This window comes from Musa acuminata, chromosome BXJ1-5, assembly GCF_036884655.1.
Source record: "Musa acuminata AAA Group cultivar baxijiao chromosome BXJ1-5, Cavendish_Baxijiao_AAA, whole genome shotgun sequence".
In the NCBI taxonomy this organism is placed as follows: Eukaryota; Viridiplantae; Streptophyta; class Magnoliopsida; order Zingiberales; family Musaceae; genus Musa; species Musa acuminata.
The window spans coordinates 666440-678550 of record NC_088331.1 but is presented as its reverse complement, the minus strand read 5'-3'; the positions used below and the strand labels follow the sequence as shown (position 1 = coordinate 678550).

General features: G+C 36.8%; 1 protein-coding gene across 3 annotated transcripts; it reads left to right on the top strand.

Moving 5' to 3' along the window:
- The first annotated feature begins 414 nt into the window (after window positions 1-414).
- LOC103983640 (PHD finger protein EHD3) lies at window positions 415-10434 on the top strand. Of its 3 annotated transcripts, XM_009400892.3 has the most exons (7): window positions 415-803; window positions 3230-3706; window positions 6676-6909; window positions 7005-7316; window positions 8358-8447; window positions 8700-8744; window positions 8869-10434. In XM_009400892.3, the coding sequence occupies exons 1-7, from the start codon at window positions 696-698 to the stop codon at window positions 9829-9831; spliced, it is 2229 nt and encodes a 742-aa protein (XP_009399167.2). In that variant the 5' UTR covers window positions 415-695; the 3' UTR covers window positions 9832-10434. The 3 variants fall into 3 exon arrangements, with proteins under 3 accessions (XP_009399167.2, XP_065037376.1, XP_009399168.2); XM_065181304.1 differs by lacking the exon at window positions 3230-3706; XM_009400893.3 differs by lacking the exon at window positions 8700-8744.
- The last annotated feature ends 1677 nt before the right edge of the window (window positions 10435-12111 follow it).

Sequence of the window (12111 nt, the reverse complement as noted above, 5' to 3'; positions counted from 1 at the left end):
CAATTATTTCTTCAAAAAAGCTTTTCTTTTAACTTTGATATGAACTATGATATTATCTTTATGATATCAACCATCCATTAGCAAATAGAAAATGGATCAAATCACCAATTAAAATATGAATCATATCACCTAAAACGTTGTTATCAAGAAAACTATGATATCATTAGATGAATATTGCACATTCTTTGGTCATAATCTTTGTGCTATGGATTTATGTTGGTGTGTCACAATTGATGATGATGGAATTGGAACTACGATGGGACGAAATGGCCATGATTATTTATTCTTTCTTGTAGAGACTGTAAGAGTTACCCAAATATTTCGCCCCGCTCGAGGTTGTGTTGCCGTGGTGGGGCCACCCGCCCGCTTCTCATGTCTTTGACTCCCTGCTCTCTCTCTCTCTCTCCCGTGTTTACCACATTCAAATCCACCCAACCCAAAAATATAGGCTTCTTGTCCTAACCCTCTTCTTCGTCTTCTTCCCCCTTTCCTGCCGTCGTCGTCGATCCCTAGCTCAGGAAGATCCTATCTTTCCCATTTTTACCCGTCGGCGGACCCTCTTTCTTGATTTCTGCTAACTTCAATTTGGTCTTTGGCGACCTGTGGTGGGGTTGGTCGCTGGATCCGGCGTCTGGGAGGTGATGAAGTCGAGCGAAACCCTAGCTGCCCACGGGGGGAAATTTTAAGCGTCGGTTATGGCTTTGGAAGGCGGCAAGTTCTTTAAGCTGGAAGAATCGCCTGGCGAGGGTTTGATTACTTACAGGAGGCGGAAGCGTGCCATGCCGGATGCGGATGCCCTTCAGGTAAGGTGGATTTGTTGTTTCTTCCTCTTGTTGAACAGAAAGATCAAAACTTTTTCCACCCTCTGTCGACAGACGACAGGATAAGTACTGAATCGATGACTAATATACTGTAATCTATGACTTGCGGTCTCATCTGTCTGAATGCCATTGTTTCGAGGTGAAGCCAGTGGAGACGGCAGAATCTTGAATGTCTGTATCTAAAAACATTCAACTTCGTGCTGAAATGGAAATTGATGTTGTCAATGTTAAGGAATATTCATGTGAGAGAGATAGGGATTGGAAAATGATTGAGAGAATAATTCCACATTGTTAAGGATTGGAAGAGTTGGGTTACATATATTGGGTTTGAATCACAACTTAATAATAAGCCTAAGCATTTGGATTGAATTTGTGTTAAATGCAATGAATGTTAATTTGACTAGTTTGACTCAAGCTCATAGTTCGATTTTAACATTTTATAGAAATAAGGTTCGAAAAATAAAAAAAAAAAGGTCTCAACTATTGTAAATATTGTAAGATGCTAAGAACTACTCATGTGTGAGAGATGGAGATTGAAAGATGACTAAGAGAGTAGTCCCACATTGCTTTGCTAAGGATTGAAAAACTCGGATTACATATACTGGGTTTGGTCCACAACTCAATAAGCTTAAGCTTTTGGAATGAATTGACGTTCAATCCAATGTATGACTAATTTTTCAATTTTAACAGTTAAACTTGAGAGGGATGAGGAAGCGCAAAATGTTGAGGGTACAACTTGGTTAGTACAAAACCTAACAAGTTATTTTTGATTGTTAGACAAATGATTCAACCATATAAAAAGGACATCTAAGCAAATGAATTGGGATACGAAAGATGATTGGAACTGAGATGGAGCAGGATTGGTGCTTTAGAACTTGGATCAGTTTCAGTATTACTTATAGATTGAGATTTGACCAAAAAGGAACATAAATTATTATTAAAAATATTCATTATGAAATTATATAAAAACAAGAAATATCTATTAACCAATGGACATATATAGTCTATTTCAAAATCACCAGAAAGTTAATAACACAGTATTTCATGATTTTATCTAACAACAGACTCAAATCATGAAAAATTATTGAATTGTCTTAAAAGCATCAACTATGATCATAAATACAAAGCATTATTGTTGTTTTAGTCATAAGTTCTCATAATAATATGTTTGTCCGAAATATCAGACAGTAGACTGAAATTAAGGGGTACCAACATCTGAGTAAAGAGGACATCTCAAAGGCGTAAAGTGTTCATATCTAGGACTGTTGTTGTAGCCATTGCTCAATCTACACGTTGACATGTTTGGAATAAGTTTTTCAGTTAATTGAAGTTAAAAATGACCAAAACTTGATGACACTCACTAACGGGAACATTTGTGTCAGTGTCTGCATTCTGCAACATATTTGCTACAAGGACATATCATTTAATATTTTACTGAGGGATGAAGTCAGAAAAGGGTAATATAGGTGTTGCATAGCTAACAGAGGATTAAATGGATATGTTTTCAAGTCACTACTGGTTGAACATTGTTCCCAAAAAGTTTGGACATGATCTCCGTGCACTTTGTTTAAGAATATTGAAGCTATCTGGTCACATCAGCTTGTTTCCTAATTGCCTCAGAGTACATAGCTTACTCTTAAGCTTGCTATTTGCCTCTAAGTAGTGTTGAAGGATTGATAGGCTAAAGCTTGCTTCACTGAATTTGAATGTTCTATAGTTGAATTCCTCTCAGATAAATAGTTATTGAATTTGTCCAACTACAATGTATTTGTATATTTACAGCATTTGACAGATTAATATGCTTTTTGGTCTCTAGGCTTAGTTTAGTCTTACACTAATCTTGTGCTGTTGATTTCTTTTATTGGTTTTCAACCCATTGAATGTCTTGATATGTGTCATGTTGTGGTCCACCTAGCAACCCATCCTTGTCTGCTAGCATGTTTGTGCAAAGGGTATGGGCTCCCCACCATTTGACCTCCCTGCTTATTTCCTATTGATACGAGGGACTTTAGGTTTTGCTTATTTGGTGAGAAGAGGGGACAAAAATTATGGTGGAAGTGAGCGAAGAAGAAAAAGCAAAGGATATAAGGGTACATAGACAAAATGCCTGAACAGCAGGGTTAACTACCTTGATTTGTCTTTATCGTATGCCCCTTCCTAGACTGTTTGGTACTTGGTTTTTTTTATTGAAGTTAATGTAACTTTAATTTTGTCACCAATCAATGCTATTCTTTTTTTGCATACTTATCGAATAAGTTCATCTAGTCTGAAATTCTAATATATATTATTCTGTTTGGTTTTCATTGGCATTGTTATCTATAACATTGCATGAAGCATCACATGCATGCTTTAATCTTGTTGTTTCTGTTTATGCAAGAGGCCGATTGATAGTATATGTGGATATGTAGGTCTTGGACACATCTCATCGGAATAGGGATATCGGGTGGAACCACGGTGAGATAGTTGATGGAAATAGGTTTCACTGGATGTGCAATTGGTGTGGCTTAATCAGATATGGTGGTGGGGTATCTAGGCTTAAGAAACATCTTGCTGGTGCTTGCCATGTTAAGAAGTGCCCAAACGTTCCAGATGACATTGCAAAGTCCATAATGCATCATTTGATGGAGAAGCAAAAGAACAGAGCGAAAAGATCGATTAGATGCTCTGGTATTGATGGAACAGAGTTGAATAATTCTCATAATAATGCCATAGATCATAGAGATCGTGCAAAAAGCAGCATGGAGATGCAGGTGGCATGTGCTGGTAGATTCAGTAAGAAATCAACTAACCGATCTAAAAACATTAAAATTGGTACCCAATTTTCCAATAGTGCTAGTCAGCACTCGAAGACAACTGCTCAGCTACCTAGGACTGGCATGACTAAGGTAATTTATTCTAGTTATGATTTGAGCTTCTCTCTCTCTGTTCAAGTTTGCTATATGATGAGGTTCATTATTTATTTTGTAAATCATATGTGTGTCACTTGTTTGGTGGTTTCAACATTCTTTGTCCTGGATGATTTGACAAATATAGTTTGTTAGAATGAACCAAATGAGTAAAATTTGATGTTCATGATTTAAGTTCAGGTCTAACCATATTGAAACATTTAGTTTACGAAATAATTTTCTGAAAATTATGGTGGGGCAGTGTTATTTGGTTGTTCTTTTTCCTGACTTTATATCAACTCTTTGCATGATTCTATATGTTACCTGCATATTTATAGAATATATGACTAGCACAATTGCTGACAGGCATGGATATTAGAACTGTTGATAGAAAGTACATTCCAGTATCGGACCTGTCTCAGGGATCTGTGGGACCGCTATGTGTTGGTCTGTACCGGTGTACTAACACATGATACACTGGTAGGTTCCGGTGTTTTAGAGAGGAAGAAAAAGAGGGAAAAAAAAGGAAGGGATAGTGAAGGAGGAAAAAAGAGGGAAGAAGAGGAAGTGGTGGAGGAGGAGGAAGAGGGAGAGGAGAAGAGGCATACCTAAGAAGTAAATAGGGCAAAAGATTGTGTGTGGCGGTGTGCAGTGAGGTTGTGGCAAGTGGGGATCGCCAGTAGTTGCTTGCGTGAGAAGCGGAGGTGTCGATCGCAGTGAGAAGTTGCAGCATCGATCACGGCTGCATGAGAAGTGGAGGCAGCATGGAAGTGGGATTTAGGGTTTCCCACATTCCCCTTTATATGGCGGACTGGACTGGGGTGGGTCCATGTATCGATTGGCACTCGGTCCTCCTTTTGATCTAATGGAGGGCCATGGGCTAGATCAAGGATGCTGTGTCACAATCTGGTCCTCCTTTTGCCTTCATGGAAAAAGCTTTTATCATCTGCAGGATGAGGCTTCATACACTTGACCCTGTCAATATCTGCAGAATTTACGTACAAATGATAGCTCGGAGAGGATATTTTTTCTTCATATATAGGGTCATTATTTTATTTGCGCTTTTCATCACCTTCTTGTTCCAATTTCTCTCCTTTGATGTTTTGTTATGGACTTCTTTAGATTAACACTTTGCCTTCAAACTATTTATCCAACATATTAAAATAAATAGGAAAAATAAAAATGATAACGGAAAAATATCAATGTAGTCGCCCTCAAATAGTTGAGACTTTGCAGCTTTGTTTTTGTTGTTGTATGAAAAACAAGAATATGGTGCCTATTATTTGCCGTGCTATTTCAATTGTGACACAAATATGCATTCAACTCCTTTTACAGTTCTTGGTGAAAAGCTGTAAAATGATTGGCGATGATAAGGTTTTTGGAAATTGATTAATATGATGTGATGTTCTAATCTATTCTCGTCGTAAAATGACACTAACCGTTTTGTCTTTTCTTCTTGGAGCGATATATGAATCTTGCATTGCATAGCCATGAAAAAGTTTCTCTTGTTTTCCTAATCTCCACCAAAGTTGAAACTTTTTTCAAAACCACAAATATTGTCCGGACTACCCACTGGTTAAGATTTTAGTATCTTGGGCTTCTTGAATGGAGGACAAACATCTTATTGTCTCTTAGATTTTCATTTTTGTCTGTTGTAGATAACATCTTGTTTTGCACTTTTCAATTTCACATGTTGTAGAAGAGGAGGCATCCAGCTATTTATCTTTGACATATATTAATTTTATTTCTGGCATATGTTGTGTCCTTTCAGGAGATTCATACCCGTATTCATGTTATCTTCCGTTGTCCTTATTTAATTCAGAATTTCCATCCTAAAGTTTATTCTTTATTCATATCTACTCTTTTTACCCTTTATTGTATATGATGTTTGGTCTGAAAGCTGTCAGCAATACACTTTTGTACTGAGGTGATAATTGCTGATAGTTACTGAACAAGGTGTTCAGGTTTATTTCTGAAAAAGAAAAGAAAGGAAAAACGAGACTGATAAAACAAAAGAAGAGAGATGGAGAGAAAAGGAAAGCGAGGGGTTGGGGGGTTTTTGGGTGTGTGGTTCACACCCTGTTCACTGCTTTGTAACACAACTCAAAGGGCCATGTTGGAAATCCCAGACTGCAAATAGATATCTCGAGATTTATGCTACAAGGTGTCTTTTAACCAGAACCATAAGAGAACTGATTGGGGAGCTTCTTAATGATCAATGAATCTAAGGTGATTATCAAAGTCTGGCACATGGCAGATATTATACTAAATTAGAACTAGGCTGGAGTCCTCTATTCCTCTCCATGGTGGAACAAAATATACTTATTATTCTCAGTGATTATTTGATTAATTTTTGTCACTTCTTTTTGCTAATAATGTTAAGCTATCATAGGAGTCCTACTGTAAATCTATGTAGTGTCTAACAGTCCTATTGTGGATATAGTATGGGTTTGGGAGGTTATATATCTATTAGGAGTTTATAGTTTTATGGTTTAGGGTTTAGGGTTTAGATATCTCTCTTAGAGTAATTTGGTAGATGCTGAGTTTTCCAGAGCATTGATTTTTTTTCCTCCAAGAACACCTATATATGAGTGCTTGTAGGCCATAATGACAGTTGATACTTGTTTTCTATCATTTCTACAATAAAATATTTTATTTTCCATTAATTTAGTCTCTAGTTGTTCCTTGGATTTCTTCTCTTTCTTGAAGTGAAGAAGCTCTAATAATTGTATGTGTAACTGTATGTTTGATCAGTGCACATGTGATGGTTTGCATTTGTGCTGATCTATCGGTGCAGTTTGATACAAGCTGCTATGTCTCTGTACAGCTAACTATATAATTTTTTATATCAAAAGGTATTGTGGTTCACTTTTAAGGAACCGATATGTATGCTAATTTTTGGAATTTGGAAACCTGAATGTGCATTCAACATTGTCCTTCTTACAGTCTTGTTTTTTGGTGTGAAATAGGGTATGATGGAACCTTGTGAGACTGTTTCATATGCTGGTACTTCTCGTCCAGAATGGCATGACAGGATAATTCGTCACTGGAAAAATGTATTAGAACACCAATTCAAGTTATCCTATATGAAACCAGGTCATGGCATCTGGAATGTCCTGTATGATGCACTGTCATTGGGCCATTCTCAACTTCTTCGAAAACTGATGATGATTGATGCTATCAGGAACCATGAACAGCTAAATGTACTTCATTTATATGTGTTTTCTCATTTACTTATCTGTGCTGGAGACTATGAAATTAGAAAATAATTTAATCTGATTGTTGTCATGGATTCCAGGGCAGATACTTAGTGGACTCTGAAGTAAAGATTCAAGGTCAATGGCCAGATTGTTTTGAAACAGCTAAAGAACAAAAACTTGTGGAATTAAGAGCCAGCTATTACAAAGAAGATACAAACACTAGAAAGTGTGAAAAAGCTTTCCTTGAAATTTTGATTTCAGAAAAGTTCGCAATTTTATGTGATTTTCTTTGGGATACCTTTGAAGAAAACAAGGCTAAAACATTTTTAGACTTTCGCCTGATTGACTCGAAATTGAAAAATGGGGATTATGAACGGTCACTGGAATTGTATAACCAGGATGTCCAACAGGTAACCATAATATACTAACACATGCATTTCTGGATCTAACTTTTGTTCTTTGTCTCTTTATAATTTAGCTATCATGTTTTTCACTTGTTTCTGGCTTGCATCAGCATCTGTAATGATATTTTGACATGCTTAGATGTTTCTGATTGCCAAAATCTGTTTTAAATTTCAACTTCTGTTGAAATTTGTTTTTGATATATTGTTTAATTCCTTGGCTATTTGCATCATAATCATATCTCTCTACATCTGTTAATGTCTATGGAGTTATTAGGGGTTAGTCTGGTTCTCTATCTCCTTTGATGACCAGAATGTATCATGGCAACTAACATGCTGCATGCTGCGAAATAGTGACATGCTAAGAGGTGTGTATCATGTTGGTGCAGATCTTGTCCATGTGCTTGTCATTTGTATGCTGGTTGCTGTTCCAGTTGATATATCCCTGCCATGGCTTGGTGTGTGTCATCATCATGGACATGGCAGATTTCTAACAGCCTGTGTTTCTCATGGGTGCTTGTTCTAGTTTGTTCTTTATCAGAGTGTATCCTTCATAATGTTTGCTTCAAACTACAAATTTGTGATCTCATTGCCTTCTTATAATTTCCAACACCGGTAACCCAAATTGATTTTAAAATTTTATTCCTTAAAACATCTTATGATTTTAGCCACAAAATGTTGGTTAAACTTGTTATAAGGTTTGATCATTCAGATTTTGGCTATCAAGTCTCCTGATAATGCTTTTAATTTTCCATGAACTTACATACTTGTAGAGAATTGTATTCTTACTGATCTGGAATCATATATTATGTGTTTTGTAATTAATTCCTGATGCTTGGAATAGTCATGGAATAGGCATTACTGTAGAGTGTAGACCATGTATGTTGTTCTCTTTTTTGTACTTCTTAATACCAATGATTCTTTGCACGTTGATGCTTAAGTTTAAGACTCTTGATTGTTCCAACATATTATAGGGAGCTTCTGTCATATAACTTCTGGCTTTTGGAGGAATTTCTGTCATATTGTAAATGTGTTCTATGCTTTTCTCAGATTTGGGACAACATGCAAAAGATCGGTCAGGAAATGATTATTCTAGCAAATAGTCTTTCAAGCTTGTCAAGGGCTTCTTGTCGGAAGCAGGTATACATCATTGACTTCCCTTGGTTTCTGCATACCCATTCTGTGTATGGTATATATTTGAGCTACTGTAAGGTCTTATGCATCATAATATCCATTTCTAGCACTATTATAACTCTGCAAGATTCGTAATCAATACAATCAAGTTGATATACATTTCAGCCTAACATTAAAATCATGTAATTTCCATGCATTTGCATGCAAATGTTCTTAATCTCCATGCAACAACATTTTCTGAACAAGAATTGTATTTAGGTTATAGAAGACCTCATAAATGCAGCTGATGACCCTAAACCTGAGGTAAGTACTCTTAATATTTGGTACACTTCATATGATAGTCACAACTGTGTAACTTGCATTACGAGATTGTTGCCTATTGGACTTCTATGCCTTGTGGCTTTTCAGCTTCATACTTATCTTGCAGGAGGCTTGTCAAATAGGTGTTGTACAGACGAATACTGCTGGATCATATCCTGCAAAACAGCTCACCTGCTGTGGATCAGATTGTTCCACAAAACCTGATCAAACAGAGGCGGCTGATGTGTACAAAGCTTTCACCTGTAAGCAGTGTGGCATGAAAGCGAATGAGGAATGCAGCCTTTTTTGTGATGGGTGTGAAGCAGTATACCATTTCTCCTGCATCAAACCTGCTATCGAAGAGATTTCTACTCCGAGCTGGTTCTGTGCTGCCTGTAGCAAAAACAACAAAGATTCTGCTGATCAAGCCTGCGCTGAAAGTACTAAAGGCAGCTTGCACCAGAATTGTGTGGTTTGCGATAGGCTTGAAGTTTCCGAGTCACTAGAGGACCTTGATGAGAATGGCAGTAGGACCAGATTAGCTACTGACTCTGGAGAGAGCTCCGTCTCAAGTATGGAGTCTGAAGAGCCGCCAGAACCATCGAGAACTGCTGTGTCAAGCTTGTGCAAGATATGTGGAACCTGTGAGGATGAAGACAAAAAATTCTTAGTATGTGGTCATCTTCAATGCCCTTACAAGTTCTATCATATCAGATGCCTAAAAAGTAGTCAGATAGCTAGTCCACAACAACAGAACAGACCATGTTGGTATTGCCCATCTTGCCTCTGCAGAGCTTGCCTATGTGATAAGGATGACGACAAGATTGTGCTTTGTGATGGTTGTGATGAGGCGTATCACACTTACTGCATGAAACCACCTCGTACATTGGTTCCCAAGGGACAGTGGTACTGTGTCCCATGCAATGTCGCCAGAGCAAGGGAAGGGATGAGAAGATATGAGCAATGGATTTTGCAGCAGCATGGGAAGAACGAAGGGCGGCAGTCTAATGAGGCCATTGGATCGATGGATTTGCTACTGAGTGCTGCTGAAAAGCTGAGCTCAGAGGAGAAATTGGCTTCAGGGCAGTAATGTAAAGCCTGTGACATTGCTTGGTGATCGAAATGGTCGCCTTGGAGGCATCGGTGGCGTGTAGAATGACTTGTCCTGTTTTGTAAGGCTGCACAAAAGTAGCCTAGGAGAATATTCATAGTTGCCTAATATTTTTTCAGATACATTTAGTTGGGAATCGTTTGCATCACAGTTCATATGAATGGAATCGAAAATGGCAGGAAACCAAGCTTGATGAAACAGAGTTTGGAAATGTTGGAAGCCAATGACTTCTTCTGAACTGATGTCTGTAGAAACCCGAGGCAGATTGCCTTCTTTCTCTGTAACTTGCTAAAGCTGCAAAAGAAGGAGCTGAGATTTCTTATGCAAGGTAGGCAATTCATGTAGATGTAGCCTACGAGTATAATCTCCTTGTCTCAGAAAATTAGCATATTTGTCCAGAATGTGTGGGCTTTATATCTGGTGGTGGAGCTTAAAGTGTCAGAATAATTTATGATTAGAGTCAAAATTAATGTGGAACATGTCACCATGACCCTTTTAGCAACACTATTTCCATAGCCTTGACTACAAGTATCAACATTGGTTCACCAATTCTGCCAATGAATCAGTGCAAAGTTGTTGATATTCTCTGAGAGTATGTTTGTTTTTTGATAGCTTTTCTACAGTTGTGGAGATAGCAACACTATCATCATAGCCTTAGTCACAAAGAAGCTTTTTTTTTTTTAATTTTATAATAACAGCAAAGTTCTCTCTCTCTCTCTCTCAACTTCTGGCAATGGCATATTTATAGATTCTAATGCCATGTTACATGATCTCTCTAGAGAATTCAGTGGTTGGGGGTACAGATGCATATTGACATGTGGATCATATATCTTGCTTGTTTAACCTAAGAATCAAAGTCACATCCTCCACAATAGGATTACCCAGGGATATGTACTAATTCCATATCCCTTTCTCATCCACCATGCAAACTCACTAGTAGAACAACTCATTCCAATAAAAATGTGACATGGGTTCACATCTCCATCTTTTCTAATAAACATATAATTCTTTTTAGTAATATTATATCTATCATAACCCTCCACTCCCCAAAATTAAATCTCAAAAGACCAACATGCTCTATAGATTCTCCCAAAGCATCCCATTTTCCAAAATCCCACGAGCACTTTCCCCACTTCCACATCAACAAAGACAAAGGACAGACTTGCATCAATCAGGCAGCTTGTTGCAATGGCAAGAGACTAAGCCCTCCTTGGAGGACTAAACTAAGAGAGAGGGAGGGGGAAAGAGAGCCTAAAAAGACACACTTGGTGTAGTGGATAGAGAGATATGGATGGGTACAAGGAAGCTCATCATTCCCCTGCTTGGAAGGAGTGAAACCCAAGCATGGGGAATGGAGCAAATCTTCCAACTCCTTTGTCTACTAAATTATTCCTTCATCACTCAATTCAAGTTGTCTAGAAGACCATCACCACAATAAACAACAAACAAACTCGTCCAGTGTGTGGACAAACAGATGGCATTTAGCTGAGCATTTCACCAAATAAAACAAGAGGTTCATTGAGTAAAAGAATGACCATCTTTTGGTCTCACTCTCACTTAAGAGGTTCTAATCCATTGCACCTTCTTTCTTTTGTGTCTACACTACATGTAGTTAGGATACAATTGGGACCTAACTAAGATAATTAAGTAAATAAACTAATAAATAAATAAATAAATTATAAAGGTCTGAGCTGATATATTTGGTTATCATCAACTTTTTCCAAGTTAATAATGAGTCAGTCATTTTAGCATTCCTAAAAACTGATATCAGAATAAAATCTATTACAGAGTATATATTATAGGGTGAGAGATCCAAATAGGAAAAATGGCTTTTCATAACAATTATAATAAATAAATGAAAAAAATATACTTATAACACTTAAAAATCTTGTTCAAAGTAGGATTGAACCTTTAAGATTTTAACCAAATGGTGACAAATATGATGTCAAAAAATTAATAGCTTTGTAGTGTATGGACTAAAAACTAGGAATATCTATTCTACATCTCCAGTAATCACTGATTGACCAGAGATAAATACATTACATATAAGTTGCTACATATTGTTATTATTATTATTATTATTTTGAGAGCTTGACAATTGAATACATCCATATATATGTATATATATATATATATATATATATATATATATATATATATATATATATATATATATATATATATATATATATATATATATATATATATATATCTATAATTGTAATCATGCGCAATATTAGCATGTATAAATGATGACAC

Bases quoted from the DNA above. Each gene is read 5' to 3' on its own strand.
- LOC103983640 (XM_009400892.3), top strand. From the start codon at position 696: ATGGCTTTGGAAGGCGGCAAGTTCTTTAAGCTGGAAGAATCGCCTGGC. The intron at 804-3,229 runs GTAAGGTGGATT...GTGGATATGTAG, and splicing joins CGGATGCGGATGCCCTTCAG to GTCTTGGACACATCTCATCG. The intron at 6,910-7,004 runs GTACTTCATTTA...CATGGATTCCAG, and splicing joins GGAACCATGAACAGCTAAAT to GGCAGATACTTAGTGGACTC.